The 19,093-nt window shown below is 41.7% G+C and overlaps 1 protein-coding gene across 2 annotated transcripts in view; it reads right to left on the bottom strand.

Moving 5' to 3' along the window:
• The window catches only part of ITK (IL2 inducible T cell kinase), a 119,720-nt gene that overhangs the window by 29,635 nt on the left and 70,992 nt on the right, over nucleotides 1–19,093 (bottom strand). For both annotated transcript variants that reach the window (XM_044277911.1, XM_044277912.1), the window contains exon 13: nucleotides 12,419–12,635. In XM_044277911.1, coding sequence (XP_044133846.1) covers nucleotides 12,419–12,635 — 217 coding nt within the window. The remainder of the gene's footprint in view (nucleotides 1–12,418; nucleotides 12,636–19,093) is intronic.

The raw sequence follows: 19,093 nt of genomic DNA, 5'->3' as shown, positions 1-19,093 counted from the left end.
GCCTGGAAGGAGGCCCTCCCTTCCTTCTGTTCGGGTTTGGCTTGAAGAAAAGGTGGCAACCCTATGCATAATGCTTGATCAGTTACATTGAATGTATCGAGTGCTCCTGCCTTTTAAATCCACGATAATGAGATTCTGCTTGTTTGTACCAGCTGTCATATATCATTGATGGCATTTGTGGGTGATGTATTTGAGTGCCGCCAGGTTGCTAAGCTGCGGGTGACGCTTACAAACTAATTTCCACCCAACTTCCGGCAACCCGGTGATCACGTGATGCCTGCTTCCGGTGCTGTGGAGTGCACGCTGATGGCGTGCGTTCCACCTGCGGACCACGAGTTCTGCGTTTTGACAGCCAGGTGAGGCGGGTAGTTAGGGGTTGGACTAGCCGGACATAGAGCTTATTTAAATGGGAGATGTAGCGCAATCTAGCAGCTCTCCCAAACTACCACAAAATTGCGGTGAGACGTAGGTGGATAGGGGACATTTCCCCACACCTAAGTACGGACATTTGTCACTGAAAGTCCTTCCTATAGTCGACATTAGTAAGTAGATCTTTATACAGATGATCTATCAGCTCTCTCTATCTGGAATCTGCCATATAGGATTATTGGTGACCAATGTTTTGTGTATTTGTGTTTCCCTTCTCTTCCTCAGTATTCCCTTCAAGTTCATTGAAGTCTCCTGATGAGTTCCGGCAATTCAGGACGAAACATGGCATGTAGGGCTGTGTAAATAGGGTTATTTAGGGATTAGGCCCCAATACAGGGACAGGTTCCGTATGGGGTGGCCCCTATCGGGGCAGGTGCTCTGTGTCTGTTAGGCAGGTGACCTGAATAGCCCCTTACCCTCCTCTTAGGTAGGTCCTTACTAACAGGGCACAACAGGAGTTTTCTGATTTGCCGTAAACAACAACAGTGCCGGTCACAAGTGTCCTTCTGCCATCTTAACATTAGGACTGTCACGCCATCTGGTGTAGATCCCTCTACTGAATGTGGTAAGATCCACCCTTTTTCTTTTCCATTTATTTTGTGGAATGAGTAGGTGGCGTTTTTACTAATTTGTATATTCTCTCATTTAAACCTTATTTTAGAAAAACACAGTAAAAGTTAAATATTAATGATACCCACACATGGTTCACATGATTTTCTGATATATTGTTTGGGTTGTGATCCTGTACCTCTGCACGTTCATCATTGGTGTGGAAGGTATCATTGTTAACTTCATTATGTTTGCACCAGAAAAATTATAACTTCTGACGTGGAAATTTGTTCCATTGTTTATAACTGATTTAAATCTAAATACATTTTTTTTTAGACTTTGATCAAATATCTAGTGTAGAAACACATGTGCCACAATGCATATAAACAATATTCTACACAGGTGGGATATCTGTCATATGTGGTCCTTTTAAGGGACACTCCTATCAGGTACAAACCGGATTCCCAAAAAGTTGGGACACTATACAAATCGTGGATAAAAACTGAATGCAATGATGTGGAGGTGCCAACTTCTAATATTTTATTCAGAATAGAACATAAATCACGGAACAAAAGTTTAAACTGAGAAAATGTACCATTTTAAGGGAAAAATATGTTGAATCAGAATTTCATGGTGTCAACAAATCCCCAAAAAGTTGGGACATGGCCATTTTCACCACTGTGTGGCATCTCCCCTTCTTCTTACAACACTCAACAGACGTCTGGGGACCGAGGAGACCAGTTTCTCAAGTTTAGAAAGAGGAATGCTCTCCCATTCTTGTCTAATACAGGCCTCTAACTGTTCAATCGCCTTGGGCCTTCTTTGTTGCACCTTCCTCTTTATGATGCGCCGAATGTTCTCTATAGGTAAAAGATCTGGACTGCAGACTGGCCATTTCAGTAACCCGGATCCTTCTCCTATGCAGCCATGATGTTGTGATTGATGCAGAATGTGGTCTGGCATTAATCTTGTGCCTTTCCAGACATGCAAGCTGCCCATGTGTCAGAACTATTGGGTATGAATAAAGTCCATAAGTATAAGGCCTATATAAGAGTATGGACATGAGCCTAAGGGACAACCATTTTGTCTTATTTTAAAAGGCAGGGTGAGATTTTTTTTTTTTTTACTCTGAAATTGCTAACCTAAGGTTTACGATATATACCAAAGTGTTTACCTAAGTCTGTTTTGTGAGAAGGAGATGTCCCAAGGTCTAATGAAATGTATTTGCCTAGATAAGACAATGTATTAGAAAGATGCTGAGTTCTGATGATTTTAGTGAATAGAAAGACTCTAATCTTTCTTTGTGGTTTTTATATTAATCAATGTAGGAGTAGATTGATTTTATATTATCAATTTTAATAGGCGTACCGAATATATAGTATATATATAAGAGTATAGTCCTTATAGCTATATTCAGTATTAAGAGTAGAAACGAGGTACAAATTCCTCTGTCATTTTTAGAATCTCTCTCAGTGTAACACACAAATTAATTATTTCTTTCCTTGAGATTTTCTTGAATGGAGAAATGTGGACACAGGTGATCATGAACAAACCCTGTCGCTTCCAAGAACAACGAATTGAGATAGCCCTGTTTATCTTGATTTAATTAGGTCTGGTCAAAAGATTTAAGGATAAACAAGGTGGTTGACGAAGTATAAAAGCCATTGTCTATTCAAGATCTTCTCAAGGTTTTGTCTGAAACCTTAGATAACATTTATTGCTAGTATATTAGATAAGAGAAATAAGCGAGTGATTCAATTTTTGTATGGAATACTAGTGCCATCTAGTGTTAGGGTAAAATACTAGAGGGAGGTTATATTGATTATAAAGTGAGGTCACTAGTTAATGATAAAACTTGGCCAAGCCCTTTCTAAGATAGGATAAAAAGATGGTATGGGCTGACTGAAAGGATCGATCTCTAGAGCTATCTAGCTCTCCCTCTGAACATCATCAAAAGACCAGATCCAGCCCTGACCACCTTTTCAGTCATTGGAGGCAGCCATCTTTGAACCATTGAAACTGATTTCTGCTAGCTGACATTTTGGTATAGTATAACCTTACCTATATTTTATAGGATAATTAATTAATATAATACATATCTATGTATTCAATTAACCATACTTTGTGTATAGTATCTGTTTTGGAATAAGATTGGGGTGTACCTGCAGCATCATCCTGAAAATTAATCCAATACAGGGAGATTGAAAATATACTAGTGAAAACACGGTATTATCTCCAAGGAACTGAATTCAGTTCTAGACCAGTATGGTTGATAATATATATATCTTTATATAGATAAAAGATAAACCAGATTTGGGTTTAAACGGACATTTGTCGGCTGAGAGAAATCAAGTATTAAATTGATTTTAAATATAATTGAGGGGTATCATTATAAGAAGGCATAATTGTGTATATATATGTTCTCAATTATTTGTATCTTTATCACTATTTTGCATATCATTGATTGAATTTTATTATCGCCAATTTTATTATATATATTATTTTGCACTATAAATTGTATTAATAAATTACATATATATTTTGTCTGTAACTAGGTTTTGTCTTCAATTCAACGCAGATCACGAGCTTGTTTTAGCTTGATATTTATGATAATAAGTTAAAATCTCCTTTATTAACGATTTTTATTTATTCACATAAATAATATAGACTGTCAATCGGAGACAGCATAAATATTCCGACACATGCCACACGCACTCATGCAACCCCATACCATCAGAGATGCAGGCTTCTGAACTGAGCGTTGATAACAACTTGGGTTGTCCTTGTCCTCTTTGGTCCGGATGACATGGCGTCCCAGATTTCCAAAAAGAACTTCGAATCGTGACTCGTCTGACCACAGAACTGTCTTCCATTTTGCCACACTCCATTTTAAATGATCCCTGGCCCAGTGAAAACGCCTGAGCTTGTGGATCTTGCTTAGAAATGGCTTCTTTTTTGCACTGTAGAGTTTCAGCTGGCAACGGCGGATGGCACGGTGGATTGTGTTCACTGACAATGGTTTCTGGAAGTATTCCTGAGCCCATTCTGTGATTTCCTTTACAGTAGCATTCCTGTTTGTGGTGCAGTGTCGTTTAAGGGCCCGGAGATCACGGGCATCCAGTATGGTTTTACGGCCTTGACCCTTACGCACAGAGATTGTTCCAGATTCTCTGAATCTTCGGATGATGTTATGCACAGTTGATGATGATAGATGCAAAGTCTTTGCAATTTTTCGCTGGGTAACACCTTTCTGATATTGCTCCACTATCTTTCTGCGCAACATTGTGGGAATTGGTGATCCTCTACCCATCTTGGCTTCTGAGAGACACTGCCACTCTGAGAAGCTCTTTTTATACCCAATCGTGTTGCCAATTGACCTAATTAGTGTTAATTGGTCTTCCAGCTCTTCGTTATGCTCAAATTTACTTTTTCCAGCCTCTTATTGCTACTTGTCCCAACTTTTTGGGGATTTGTTGACACCGTGAAATTTTGAATCAACGTATTTTTCCTTTAAAATGATGCATTTACTCGGATTAAACGTTTGATCTGTCAATCTACGTTCTATTACAAATAAAATATTGACATTTGCCATCTCCACATCATTGCATTCAGTTTTTAGTCACGATTTGTATAGTGTCCCAACTTTTTGGGAATCCGGTTTGTATTTTTTATTTAGTATTCATAAAAAGCTTTTTTTTGGAACTTCTGTAGTTTATCTTTTTTATTTCAGTAGTACTATGTAATTGGAAATTAAATACAAAACACTGTCCTTTTGTAACAGACCTCCTATATAGATATGTAATCCATTGTCAGGTTACTGCTGTGAGAGGATGATGGTTTCTGAAGGGTTATCCTCATGAAAATAGTAAACGTGGAATTAAGTTTGACAGCCGTGTTGTTCTTCAGAAAGATAAAGATGCCCACAGAAGACCTCTGCATGGTCTGGTGTAATGTGTGATGATCTAAATAAGAGGACCTGTAACCTCTCTTGACATGTCTGAAGTGACTAGGGCCTTTAAGGAATATTTTGACTCCAATACAGTGCCAGGTTTTGATCCTCTGATGGTTCGGGAGGTTTGTGAATTTTTTATACAGGGCCCTTTTATTCAGATAGGCTCTCGTCTTAGGAAGGAACATGTGGATCATACTGTATATCTACTTTGTTAGCCAAGATTTGTCTATTAGAACAGACACACAAATCATCTCTAGATTTGGTTGTAGGGGCTGAATTGACTTAACTCAGGGAGCAAATGGGAAACCTATGTATATCCCACATTTTGGGAACTTTTGTAAAATGCTAATGGCACTTTTTAAAATTTGGGTACAGCTCTTGTATATCCGGCATCCTGTTTCAAAAGCTACAGCATTGCTGGAGGCTACAGCGTTGCTATAACTATAATAGGGACAGGAGGCCATCCAGCCGCAACGCAACAAATATGCCGAACAGCGGTTTTCGTCTGGCCAATTTTCGGCATATTTGCTGGGTTGTGGCCTGATCTCTACCGGTCCCCAGTATAGTTAATGGGGCCGGACGGCAAAGCTGTAGGTTGTACAGTTTGTACAGGGACAATTTAACATATTTTCTGGGACTGCTGTACACTCACGAGTTTCTGGTCAGAGGTGTGGCACATAAAATTTAGATTTTCAGATCACTCTCTACCTAAGGGCTCATGCACACAAACGTAATTTCTTTCCGCTTCCGTTCAGTTCTTTTTGCAGACCGTATGCGGAATCATTCACTTCAATGGGTCCGCAAAAACAACGGAAGGTACTCCGTGTGCATTCCGTTTCCGTATTTCCGTTCTGCAAAAAAGTTGTGCATGTCCTATTATTGTCCGCAAATCATGGTTAGAGGCCCTATTCAAATCAATGGGTCCGCAAAAAATGTGGAACGCACATGGAACACATTTCGCAGATCCATACTGTAGAAATGCTATGCCCAGCCCATATTTCTCATGTGTTTGGTGATTAATAAGTTACTGCTTCCGTTTCCGATCCACAAAAAACAGATAAAATACGGAAACCATACGGATATGTTTTGTGCAATTACGGAACGCAAGAGGACTTAAATCAGAGGGAAAAAAAACTCAGATACGGAACACATGATCCGTGAAAAACAGACAGAAAAACAACAATAGTCGTGTGCATGAGCCCCAACAGGGCTGCCATCAGAAATTTTGGGGCCCCTTACACAGCTCAAGGCCTGGGCCTCCCCTCCTATCCCGCCGATTTAGAATCCGTCCTGACTCCACCTCCCCTCCACCCCCAAGGACCTATCCCCAATTTCATTATTTTTTTACAACTACAAAGACAGTAAAAAGTGATAATCTGTGATTTCAGTAAGGAATTAATTTTTGACCAAATAATATGAAGCCTGCTACCACGACAAGGTAGACTCTTTTAAGCAGGACCCTCCACTAACACTAACTGCACTACCTGTTCTAATCTGCCCAGCAATCTTCCCCTGGCACATTTAAGAAAAAACACCATAAAAGCACAAGGTTTACTGTTACAGTGTTATGGGGGGATCTGTGGATGACGCACTGTTATGGGGGGAATCTGTGGATGACACACTGTTATGGGGGGAATCTGTGGGTGACACACTGTTATGGGGGGAATCTGTGGATGAGGAACACTGTTATGGGGGATCTGTGGAGGACACTGTTATGGGGATCTGTGGATGACACACTGTTATGGGGGGAATCTGTGGATGACACACTGTTATGGGGGGGAATCTGTGGATGACACACTGTTATGGGGGGAATCTGTGGATGACAAACTGTTATGGGGGGAATCTGTGGATGACACACTGTTATGGGGGGAATCTGTGGATGACACATTGTAGACTCTTTTAAGCAGGACCCTCCACTAACACTAACTGCACTACCTGTTCTAATCTGCCCAGCAATCTTCCCCTGGCACATTTAAGAAAAAACACCATAAAAGCACAAGGTTTACTGTTACAGTGTTATGGGGGGATCTGTGGATGACGCACTGTTATGGGGGGAATCTGTGGATGACACACTGTTATGGGGGAATCTGTGGGTGACACACTGTTTAGGGGGAGAAATCTGTGGATGACACACTGTTATGGGGGGAATCTGTGGATGAGGAACACTGTTATGGGGGATCTGTGGAGGACACTGTTATGGGGATCTGTGGATGACACACTGTTATGGGGGATCTGTGGAGGACACTGTTATGGGGATCTGTGGATGACACTGTTATGAGGAATCTGTGGATGACACACTGTTATGGGGGGAATCTGTGGATGACACACTGTTATGGGGGGAATCTGTGGATGACACACTGTTATGGGGGGAATATGTGGATGACACACTGTTATGGGGGGAATCTGTGGATGACAAACTGTTATGGGGGGAATCTGTGGATGACACACTGTTATGGGGGGAATCTGTGGATGACACATTGTAGACTCTTTTAAGCAGGACCCTCCACTAACACTAACTGCACTACCTGTTCTAATCTGCCCAGCAATCTTCCCCTGGCACATTTAAGAAAAAACACCATAAAAGCACAAGGTTTACTGTTACAGTGTTATGGGGGGATCTGTGGATGACGCACTGTTATGGGGGGAATCTGTGGATGACACACTGTTATTGGGGGAATCTGTGGGTGACACACTGTTATGGGGGGAATCTGTGGATGAGGAAAACTGTTATGGGGGATGTGTCGAGGACACTGTTATGGGGATCTGTGGATGACACACTGTTATGGGGGATCTGTGGAGGACACTGTTATGGGGGATCTGTGGATAACACTGTTATGAGGAATCTGTGGATGACACACTGTTATGGGGGGAATCTGTGGATGACACACTGTTATGGGGGGAATCTGTGGATGACACACTGTTATGGGGGAATCTGTGGATGACACACTGTTATGGGGGGAATCTGTGGATGACACACTGTTATGGGGGGAATCTGTGGATGACACATTGTAGACTCTTTTAAGCAGGACCCTCCACTAACACTAACTGCACTACCTGTTCTAATCTGCCCAGCAATCTTCCCCTGGCACATTTAAGAAAAAACACCATAAAAGCACAAGGTTTACTGTTACAGTGTTATGGGGGGATCTGTGGATGACGCACTGTTATGGGGGGAATCTGTGGATGACACACTGTTATGGGGGGAATCTGTGGGTGACACACTGTTATGGGGGAATCTGTGGATGAGGAACACTGTTATGGGGGATCTGTGGAGGACACTGTTATGGGGATCTGTGGATGACACACTGTTATGGGGGATCTGTGGAGGACACTGTTATGGGGGATCTGTGGATGACACTGTTATGAGGAATCTGTGGATGACACTGTTATGGGGATCTGTGGATGACGAACACTGTTATGGGGATCTGTGGATGACGAACACTGTTATGGGGATCTGTGGATGACACTGTTATGGGGGATCTGTGGATGACGAACACTGTTATGGGGATCTGTGGATGACACTGTTATGAGGAATCTGTGGATGACGAACACTGTTATGGGGATCTGTGGATGACACTGTTATGGGGATCTGTGGATGACACTGTTATGGGGATCTGTGGCTGACACTGTTATGGGGATCTGTGGATGACACACTGTTATGGGGGATCTGTGAATAACGAACACTGTTATGGGGGATCTGTGAATAACGAACACTGTTATGGGGGATCTATGAATAACGAACACTGTTATGGGGATCTGTGGATGACACACTGTTATGGGGGATCTGTGGATGACACACTGTTATGGGGGATCTGTGGATGACACACTGTTATGGGGGATCTGTGGATGACACACTGTTATGGGGGATCTGTGGATGACACACTGTTATGGGGGATCTGTGGATGACACTCAACCACTCTCAAACCCAACTGGTCAAACTTGTTAAATGGATCCCAAACACAATATGCACAATAACACCCCCCACCCCCTCCAACACTTAATTAACCCCTTCATGGCCTAAACATTTTTTTTCAAAGCAGAACACAAAGCTAAATAGGGCTGGGTGGGCTGGCAAGAGAGGGGTTAATAACAATAAGTGATGGAGGATCCTGGCCCTGTGGGATAATCCAGAAAACAGCTTTGCATTTTACCCCCGAGCAAAGACCCCACAACATCGAGCTGCCGAGCCAAGTAGACAACATAAGGATCAATATGAAAATAAATAATTTGGAACCTTTGAAATAGCTCAGCTCAGTATGCGGCATAGGCTACTTTCACACTGCCGTTTCTGGGTCCGCCTGTGAGATCTGTTTCAGGGATCTCACAAGCGGCCCCAAACAGACCAGTTTTGCCCCAATGCATTCAGAATGGATAAGGATCCGTTCAGAATGCATCCGTTTGGCTCCGTTCCGCCTCCATTTGGCTATGGAGGCGGACACCAAAACGCTGCTTGCAGTGGGATCTTTAGATTCTTTTAACCTGTGACTCATCCGATTCTTTCTTAGGCCTCTTTCACACTTGCATTGTCCGGATCCGGCGTGTACTCCACTTGCCGGAATTACACGCCGGATCCGGAAAAACGGAAGTGAACTGAAAGCATTTGAAGATGGAGCCGTCTTCAAAATGCTTTCAGTGTTACTATGGCAGCCAGGACGCTATTAAAGTCCTGGTTGCCATAGTAGTAGTGGGGAGCGGGGGAGCAGTATACTTACCGTCCGCGCGGCTCCCGGGGCGCTTCAGAATGACGTCAGAGCGCCCCATGCGCATTGATGACGTGCCATGCGATCACGTCATCCATGTGCGTGGGGCGCCCTGACGTCACTCTGGAGCGCCCTGGGAGCCGCACGGACGGTAAGTATACTGCTCCCCCGCTCCCCACTACACTTTACCATGGCTGCCAGGACTTTAGCGTCCCGGCAGCCATGGTAACCATTCAGAAAAAGCTAAACATCGGATCCGGCAACATGCCGAAACGACGTTTAGCTTAAGGCCGGATCCAGATCAATGCCTTTCAATGGGCATTAATTCCGGATCCGGCCTTGCGGCAAGTCTTCAGGATTTTTGACCGGAGCAAAAAGCGCAGCATGCTGCGGTATTTTCTCCGGCCAAAAAACGTTCCGTTCCGGAACTGAAGACATCCTGATGCATCCTGAACGGATTTCTCTCCATTCAGAATGCATTAGGATAAAACTGATCAGGATTCTTGCGGCATAGAGCCCCGACGACGGAACTCTATGCCGGAAGAAAAGAACGCAAGTGTGAAAGAGCCCTTGGACTCCCTGTACAGTGTGACTCAGACTCAGAGCTGCTAGTGCTTGCCTTGCCTCAGCTCTGATTGGTTGGTGGGCGGGGAGGGGAGGGGCTGGCAGCAGCAGCTTCCACTCTAGGATCAGATTACACTCCTCCCGAGCCCCTCCCCTCCCTGCTGCCAGCGGCTCTGCTATTGTGTGCTGTGACTGAGCTGTTTCACTCGGATCGGCTCAGTCAGAGGAATCGACTCCTCTGGTTCAGTGAACTGAATCGATTCAAATGAACGATTCGTTCATGAACCGGACATCACTAGCAAGGAATAATCAATTGCCACCCTCTAACGATGCAATAAAGTTCAACTCAAGTCACTGACAAATGGGAGGGGGGGAGGAAAAAAAATAAAAAATATATATTATTATTATTTTTTTTTATTGGAGCTGGCCGGGCCCCCCCCAGGGTCTGGGCCCCTTACTGGGGTATTGGCTGTACCCCCCTGATGGCGGCCCTGAGCCCCAAGGCAGAGTTCACATCACCGTTTAGCTTTGCGTTCTTCTGATCCGTAAAAAGAATCAGTATCCTGTAAAAAAACATATCCTGCATGCACTACTTTTTTTCCCCATTTAAAAAAACGGATCTCAGACGGAAATGGCTCAAACGGATGACAATTGATGCAACAGCCTAAGTCCCCAGTAATTCTTTTGCGGCATCTTTTTAATATCCCTCTTTCTACTCATGGCTGCTCTGTGGTTCGCATCTGGTTAATGCTGCATGAGCATGACTCCTGGCATTTTGGAGGCAGACAACTACTCCAACAATCACTTCATGGCTCAACAAAATATGGGAGTTTAGGAAGATGGAAGATCTCACTGCCCCAGACAAACAATTCCTGAAATCTTAGCATCATTGGAGAGTGTTTAAGAACTCTATGCATCGACTCCTCTCTTTTTCCTTCCCCTCATCCCCTCCTTTTCTTTTTTCTTGCTTCTCTTTTGCCTTATTTTTTTTTTTCTCTCATCCTACAGTGATGTGGTATTGCTCATAATTTGTTTTGAATCTTGCATGGCATTGTTTGGAATGGTTACTGTTTATTATTCTGCAAAAAGTTAAATTAAATAATAATAATAAAAAAATCCAGAAAACCATCCACCTACTTATTATAACAAAAAAATCCGTTGTAAATGATCTTACCTATGGTCAAATTAGCCCATGAATTGGGCATTACATGTTGGAATCCAGGGAATAAGATATACATAACAATACATTAGCATTGTAGACTTGGGTACTCAATCTTTTTATACTGGGGTCTCACCAGCAAGAATATGACAGCCTGTGCATCAGCTGTAATTTGTAGGGAACTCTGACAGTAAGTATTCAGTTTCCCTGCAGCACCACCACAGGGTAAATAAAGGGTTTGTGTCACAAAACATATTCAACATTTTTCAAACCAGCACCTAGATCTTAATACTTTTATGATTCCATGTAATTAAAAATTTGGCATCGCCAAATTTTTCTGTATGGCACCACCTGCTGTTTGCTCTTTTCCTTATTTTTTTGTCTGTTTCACTCAGCTGGTGAAATGTGCTCAGTTTAAATATTGAACTGCCACCAGCTATATGTTCTGTTAGAAGCTGTGGCAGTTACAGGGCAAGAGCTGCAGCAGAAAGGGCATGTCCCCTGAGCTGGCAGGCTGAAGAGAATCTGGCAGAGCAACTGGAACAGTAAATGTGGAGATCTCTGGATCCATGTGTGGTACAGGACTGGTTCTAGCTTTGTCACAAAGGTATTGTCATTTACTTTATGACGTCAGATTTTTATTTTTTACATCAATCATGGCATAACCCGTTTAAGCATTAGTGTTTTTTTCTGTGTAATGCAAGACTGGGCAGGTCGTGTTCTCTTCTGTGGCCAACAGAGGACCCCGCTATTTTACCTCCATCACTTCTGCCATTTTTTGGTAACTACTTGGATTTCCTACCAAGTAAGTGATAAAGTGACAATTCTGAGAGTACACTCAGTGCTGGAATCGCCAGACTATGTAGGAACACTACCTATTGACAATGTATTCATACATAGCTAGGAAGAAAAACAGAGGAAAGACAACACATAGTGTTAAGAAAATGGGGCAGAATAAATTTTGGGGTATGTATAGTTTGACTTGTTTCAGGATTTTCCATCTAAGGGCTATGTTATATTACCTCACATTTTACGTCACTTAAACAGCTGAGATATTTTACATACCAAGTCTCTGTGAATGAAGTTCGAGGTCTCCAGATACTCCATCCCTTCACAGACATCCTGACACATACCCAGAGCCGTGCTTCGTGTCAGAGTGCCCCGATTCCTGCGCAAGAAGTCGTTAAGGCTGCCGTGTTCCATAAACTCAAATACAAGAAAGATGGGCACTTGCTGGGTACAAACTCCTAGTAGCTGAACTAGCTTAGGATGAGAAATCTTCCTATAGAACAGAAGGAGACACAAAACAATGAAATGCGGTATGTAGAGTGTACAGTCAGGTCCATGAATATTGGGACATCGACGCAATTGTAAAATTTTTGGCTCTATACACCACCACAATGGATTTGAAATGAAACGAACAAAATGTGCTTTACCTGCAGACTGTCAGCTTTATTTGAGGTTATTTACATCCAAATCAGGTGAACGGTGCAGGAATTACAACAGTTTGCATATGTGCCTCCCACTCGTTAGGGGCCAAAAGTAATGGTACAATTGGCTTCTCAGCTGTTCCATGGCCAGGTGTGTGTTATTCCCTCATTGTCCCAATTACAATGAGCAGATAAAAGGTCCAGAGTTCATTCCAAGTGTGCTATTTGCATTTAGAATCTGTTGCTGTCAACGCTCAAGATGAGAGCCAAAGAGCTGTCACTATCAGTGAAGCAAGCTATCATTAGGCTGGAAAAAACTAAACAAACCCATCAGAGAGATAGCAAAAACATTTCCCGGAAGAAGCCTGTTTAGGCGAAACGGCTTTGGGTGGAGGAGGCTGCGGGGTCGATGCGCCACACACGGTAGTACAGCAAACTTTCTGGTACTTATGCTTGGTCTTTCTGTCTTTCCAGTGCTCATATTCAAAGTTTTTTTTTACCTGGAAATACTTTAATGTGCTGGTGACAGTTTATGTATAATATATTACCTTTGCTGCTACTGGTGTGGCTCGCTGACTCTGCGACCCCCTCTTCGTTTGTCCTCTCTTTGGGGGTTTCCATTTGCTGCTAATTTTCACTGTTAGTTTTTTTGTGTTTTTGTCATATTTAGTAAAGACATTTTACTATTTTCAATGCGTAGGTTGTGTTTACTTGATATCAGTTATGGTGATTTAGCATTTAAAATGCCTCTGTTCATCAGATATTAGTATCCGAATTTCTGTTATTTGGTGCTTTATGTGCACTTGACAGCTGAAGGCATCTGTGTTGGTCCCATGTTCATATGTGCCTGCATTGCTGAGAAAAATGATGTTTTTAATATATGCAAATAATGCAATGTTTTTCTCAGCAATGCAGGCACATATGAACATGGGATACCTTCAGCTGCCAAGTGCACATGTAACAGGTCAGCCAGTTTCACAGCTATAAATCTGCTGACGGAAGCCCTTTAAAGGGACACAAAGCACTAAGTTTAGGAGAGACCTTACAGACAAAAACTTTCTTCTTCCCCCACTTCTCTTCATCTTTGGCTACCGAAAGGCTATGAACTCACATCACTCGCTCAACAGGAAGTTCAGATACATCTCTATATACATATTTCTATCTAGTGTTTTGTTAGGAGGATAAAAGCAGAAGTCAAATTTTATAATTTTTTTCGGTAATTGCAAAAAAAAAATTATGACAAAAAATAAATTACAATAATCACAAAACTATCAGTGCTGGGTCTTGATCCCAGGACCTTCTATATTGCAGGCAAACACTTTAACCTCTTGGGGACACAGGGCGTACCTGTACGCCCTGATGTCCCGGTACTTAAGGATTTCCGATCACTGCAGCGCGGCGGGCGGTGATCGGAACAGAGTGCCTGCTGAAATCATTCAGCAGGCACTCTGCGACAATGCCGAGGGGGGTCCTGTGACACCCCCGTATCGGTGATCGCTGCAAACCGCAGGTCAATTCAGACCTGCGGTTTTCAGCGTTTACGGTTGATTCCGGCGGGGATCGGCGCTGCCATCGGGTCCCCGTGCTGCTGTAATGGGGACCCAATTGCATGGAAGGCAGCGCGATGCCTTCCTTAGGCATCAGGGCTGCCTTCCAGTGAAGAGCCTGTGAGATCCAGCCCCCTGGATCTCACAGGCAGGAAGCTGTATGAGTAATACACACTGTATTACTCATACAGCCAATGCATTACAATACAGAAGTATTGGAATGCATTGTAAAGGGGATCAGACCCCAAAAGTTGAAGTCCCAAAGTGGGACAAAAAATAAAGTAGAAAAAAAGTTGACAAAATAAAGTTTCACCCCCCAAAAAATGTTAAGTTTCAAGTAAAAAAAACATTTTCCCCAAATAAAGTTAAAAAAAATTGGTAAACAATAGGAAAAAAAGAACAGTAGACATATTAGGTATCGCCGCGTCCGTATAGACCGGCTCTATAAACATATCACATGACCTAACCCCTCAGATGAATACCCTAAAAAAATTAAATAAAAACTGTGCTAAATAAACCTTTTTTTGCCACCAAAGTAGTACCAATCTAGCCGTCACCTCATCCCGCAAAAAAAGTGTAATAGCAAGCGATCAAAAAGTCATACTCACCCCAAAATAGTGCCACTCAAACTGTTATCTCATCCCGCAAAAATCATACCCTAGCCAAGATAATCGCCCAAAAACTGAAAAAACTATGGCTCTCAGACTATGGAGACACTAAAACATGATTTTTTTGTTTCAAAAATGAAATCATTGTGTAAAACTTACATAAATAAAATAAGTATACATATTAGGTATCGCCGCGTCCGTAATAACCTGTTCTATAAAAAATATCACATGACCGTGAATACCGTAAAAAAAAGGTGTAAAAAAAGCCATTTTTTGTCACCTCACATCACAAAAAGTGTTATAGCAAGCAATCAAAAATTCATACGCACCCCAAAATAGTGCCAATCAAACCATCACACAAGACAGTCGCCCAAAAAATAAATAAAACTATGGCTTTCAGAATGTGGAGACACTAAAGAATCATATATATATATTTTTAAATGCTTTGTTATGTAAAACTGAAACAAACAAATATTTGGTATTGTCGCGTGCGTGACAACCTGTTCTATAAAAATAGCACATGATCTAACCTGTCAGATGAATGTTGTAAATAACAAAAAATATAAACAGTGCCAAAACAGCTATTTCTTGTTACCTTGCCTCACAAAAAGTGTAATATAGAGCAACCAAAAATCACATGTACCCTAAAATAGTACCAACAAAACTGCAACCCTATCCCGTAGTTTCTAACTTTTTTGGAGTTTCTACTCTAGGGGTGCATCAGGGGGACTTCAAATGGGACATGGTGTCAAAAAAACCAGTCCAGCAAAATCTGCCTTCCAAAAACCGTATGGCATTCCTTTCCTTCTGCGCACTGCCGTGTGCCCGTACAGAGGTTTACGACCACATATGGGGTATTTCTGTAAACTACAGAATCAGGGCAATAAATATTGAGTTTTGTTTGGCTGTTAACCATTCCTTTGTAACTGGAAAAAAATTATTAAAATGGAAAATCTGCCAAATAAGTGAAATTTTGAAATGTTATCTCTATTTTTTAATAATTCTTGTGGAACACCTAAAGGGTTAACAAAGTTTGTAAAATCTGTTTTGTATACATTGGGGGGAGTAGTTTCTAAAATGAGGTCACTTTTTTGGAGTTTCTACTCTAAGCGTGCATCAGGGGGGCTTCAAATGGGACATGGTGTCAAAAAACCAGTCCAGCAAAATCTGCCTTCCTAAAACCGTATGGCATTCCTTTCCTTCTGTGCCCTGCCGTGTGCCCGTACAGCAGTTTTCGACCACATATGGGGTGTTTCTGTAAACTAAAGAATCAGGGCCATAAATATTGAGTTTGGTTTGGCTGTTAACTCTTGCTTTGTAACTGGAAACAAAAATTTAAAATGGAAAATCTGCCCAAAAAGTTAAATTTTGAAATGTTATCTCTATTTTCCATTAATTCTTGTGGAACACCTAAAGGGTTAACAAAGTTTGTAAAATCAGTTTTGAATACCTTGAGGGGTGTAGTTTGTAAAATGGGGTCATTTTTGGGTGGTTTCTATTATGTAAGCCTCACAAAGTGACTTCAGACATGAACTGGTCCTGAAAAAGTGGGTTTTAGAAATTTTCTAAAAAATTCAAGATTTGCTTCTAAACTTCTAAGCCTTCTAACGTCCCCCAAAAAATAAAATGGCATTCACAAAATTATCCAAACATGAAGTAGACATATGGGGAATGTAAAGTAATAACTATTTTTGGTATTACTATCTATTATAAAAGTAGAGAAATTTTAATTTGGAAATTAGCACATTTTTGCAAATGTTTGGTAAATTTAGAATTTTTTTATAAATAAATTTTAATTTTTTTTTACTCAATTTTACCACTGTCATGAAGTACAATACGTGATGAGAAAACATTCTCAGAATGGCCTGGATAAGTAAAAGCGTTTTAAAGTTATCACCAAATAAAGTGACACAAAAGATGGCCCGGTGCTCAAGGGGTTAACCAGTGAGCCACAGATCAATGCTGTTGAAAGAAGGATTTTCTCTGACTAAAAAACTCAATGGTATTTTTCCCATTGTATAATGTATTCCTATGTACTGGCATCTAAAGATACATCTAAAGATACATCTCTATATATACCAGTACATAAGTGTTTATTAAGAGGGTAAAAGCAGAAATACAGGTCCTTCTAAAAAAATTAGCATATTGTGATAAAGTTCATTATTTTCTGTAATGTACTGATAAACATTAGACTTTCATATATTTTAGATTCATTACACACCAACTGAAGTAGTTCAAGCCTTTTATTGTTTTAATATTGATGATTTTGGCATACAGCTCATGAAAACCCAAATTTCCTATCTAAAAAAATTAGCATATCATGAAAAGGTTCTCTAAACGAGCTATTAACCTAATCATCTGAATCAACTAATTAACTCTAAACACCTGCAAAAGATTCCTGAGGCTTTTAAAAACTCCCAGCCTGGTTCATTACTCAAAGCCGCAATCATGGGTAAGACTGCCGACCTGACTGCTGTCCAGAAGGCCATCATTAACACCCTCAAGCAAGAGGGTAAGACACAGAAAGAAATTTCTGAACGAATCGGCTGTTCCCAGAGTGCTGTATCAAGGCACCTCAGTGGGAAGTCTGTGGGAAGGAAAAAGTATGGCAGAAAACGCTGCACAACGAGAAGAGGTGACCGGACCCTGAGGAAGATTGTGGAGAAGGACCGATTCCAGACCTTGGGGGACCTGCGGAAGCAGTGGACTGAGTCTGGAGTAGAAACATCCAGACCTACCGTGTACAGGCGTGTGCAGGAAATGGGCTACAGGTGCCGCATTCCCCAGGTCAAGCCACTTTTGAACCAGAAACAGCGGCAGAAGCACCTGACCTGGGCTACAGAGAAGCAGCACTGGACTGTTGCATGTCATTCGGAAATCAAGGTGCCAGAGTCTGGAGGAAGACTGGGGAGAGGGAAATGCCAAAATGCCTGAAGTCCAGTGTCAAGTACCCACAGTCAGTGATGGTCTGGGGTGCCATGTCAGCTGCTGGTGTTGGTCCACTGTGTTTTATCAAGGGCAGGGTCAATGCAGCTAGCTATCGGGAGATTTTGGAGCACTTCATGCTTCCATCTGCTGAAAAGCTTTATGGAGATGAAGATTTCATTTTTCAGCACGACCTGGCACCTGCTCACAGTGCCAAAACCACTGGTAAATGGTTTACTGACCATGGTATTACTGTGCTCAATTGGCCTGCCAACTCTCCTGACCTGAACCCCATAGAGAATCTGTGGGATATTGGGAAGAGAAAGTTGAGAGACGCAAGACCCAACACTCTGGATGAGCTTAAGGCCGCTATCGAAGCATCCTGGGCCTCCATAACACCTCAGCAGTGCCACAGGCTGATTGCCTCCATGCCACGCCGCATTGAAGCAGTCATTTCTGCAAAAGGATTCCCGACCAAGTATTGAGTGCATAACTGAACATAATTATTTGAAGGTTGACTTTTTTGGTATTAAAAACACTATTCTTTTATTGGTCGGATGAAATATGCTAATTTTTTGAGATAGGAAATTTGGGTTTTCATGAGCTGTATGCCAAAATCATCAATATTAAAACAATAAAAGGCTTGAACTACTTCAGTTGGTGTGTAATGAATCTAAAATATATGAAAGTCTAATGTTTATCAGTACATTACAGAAAATAATGAACTTTATCACAATATGATAATTTTTTGAGAAGGACCTGTATAAGTTTCAATTTTTTTTAATAATTGGCAAAAAGTTTATGGCACTAAATAAATTACAATAATCACAAAAGCGTCCATTTATAGAATGAGAACAAATAAAATAATAGCAGGCAACGAAAATGATCATCTGAAAAACCACATTGACTATAAAATGAACGCCTCCTGATGGACCACACTGACTATAAAATGAACGCCTCCTGGTGGACCACACTGACTATAAATTGAACGCCTCCTGATGGACCACACTGACTATAAAATGAACGCCTCCTGATGGACCACACTGACTATAAATTGAACGCCTCCTGATGGACCACACTGACTATAAAATGAACGCCTCCTGATGGACCACACTGACTATAAAATGAACGCCTCCTGATGGACCACACTGACTATAAAATTACCGCCTCCTGATGGACCACACTGACTATAAAATGAACGCCTCCTGATGGACCACAATGACTATAAAT

Source organism: Bufo gargarizans, chromosome 2, assembly GCF_014858855.1.
Source record: "Bufo gargarizans isolate SCDJY-AF-19 chromosome 2, ASM1485885v1, whole genome shotgun sequence".
Lineage (NCBI taxonomy): Eukaryota > Metazoa > Chordata > Amphibia > Anura > Bufonidae > Bufo > Bufo gargarizans.
Note: the sequence above shows the minus strand (reverse complement) of the source record. Positions and strands in the feature narration are given on the sequence as shown.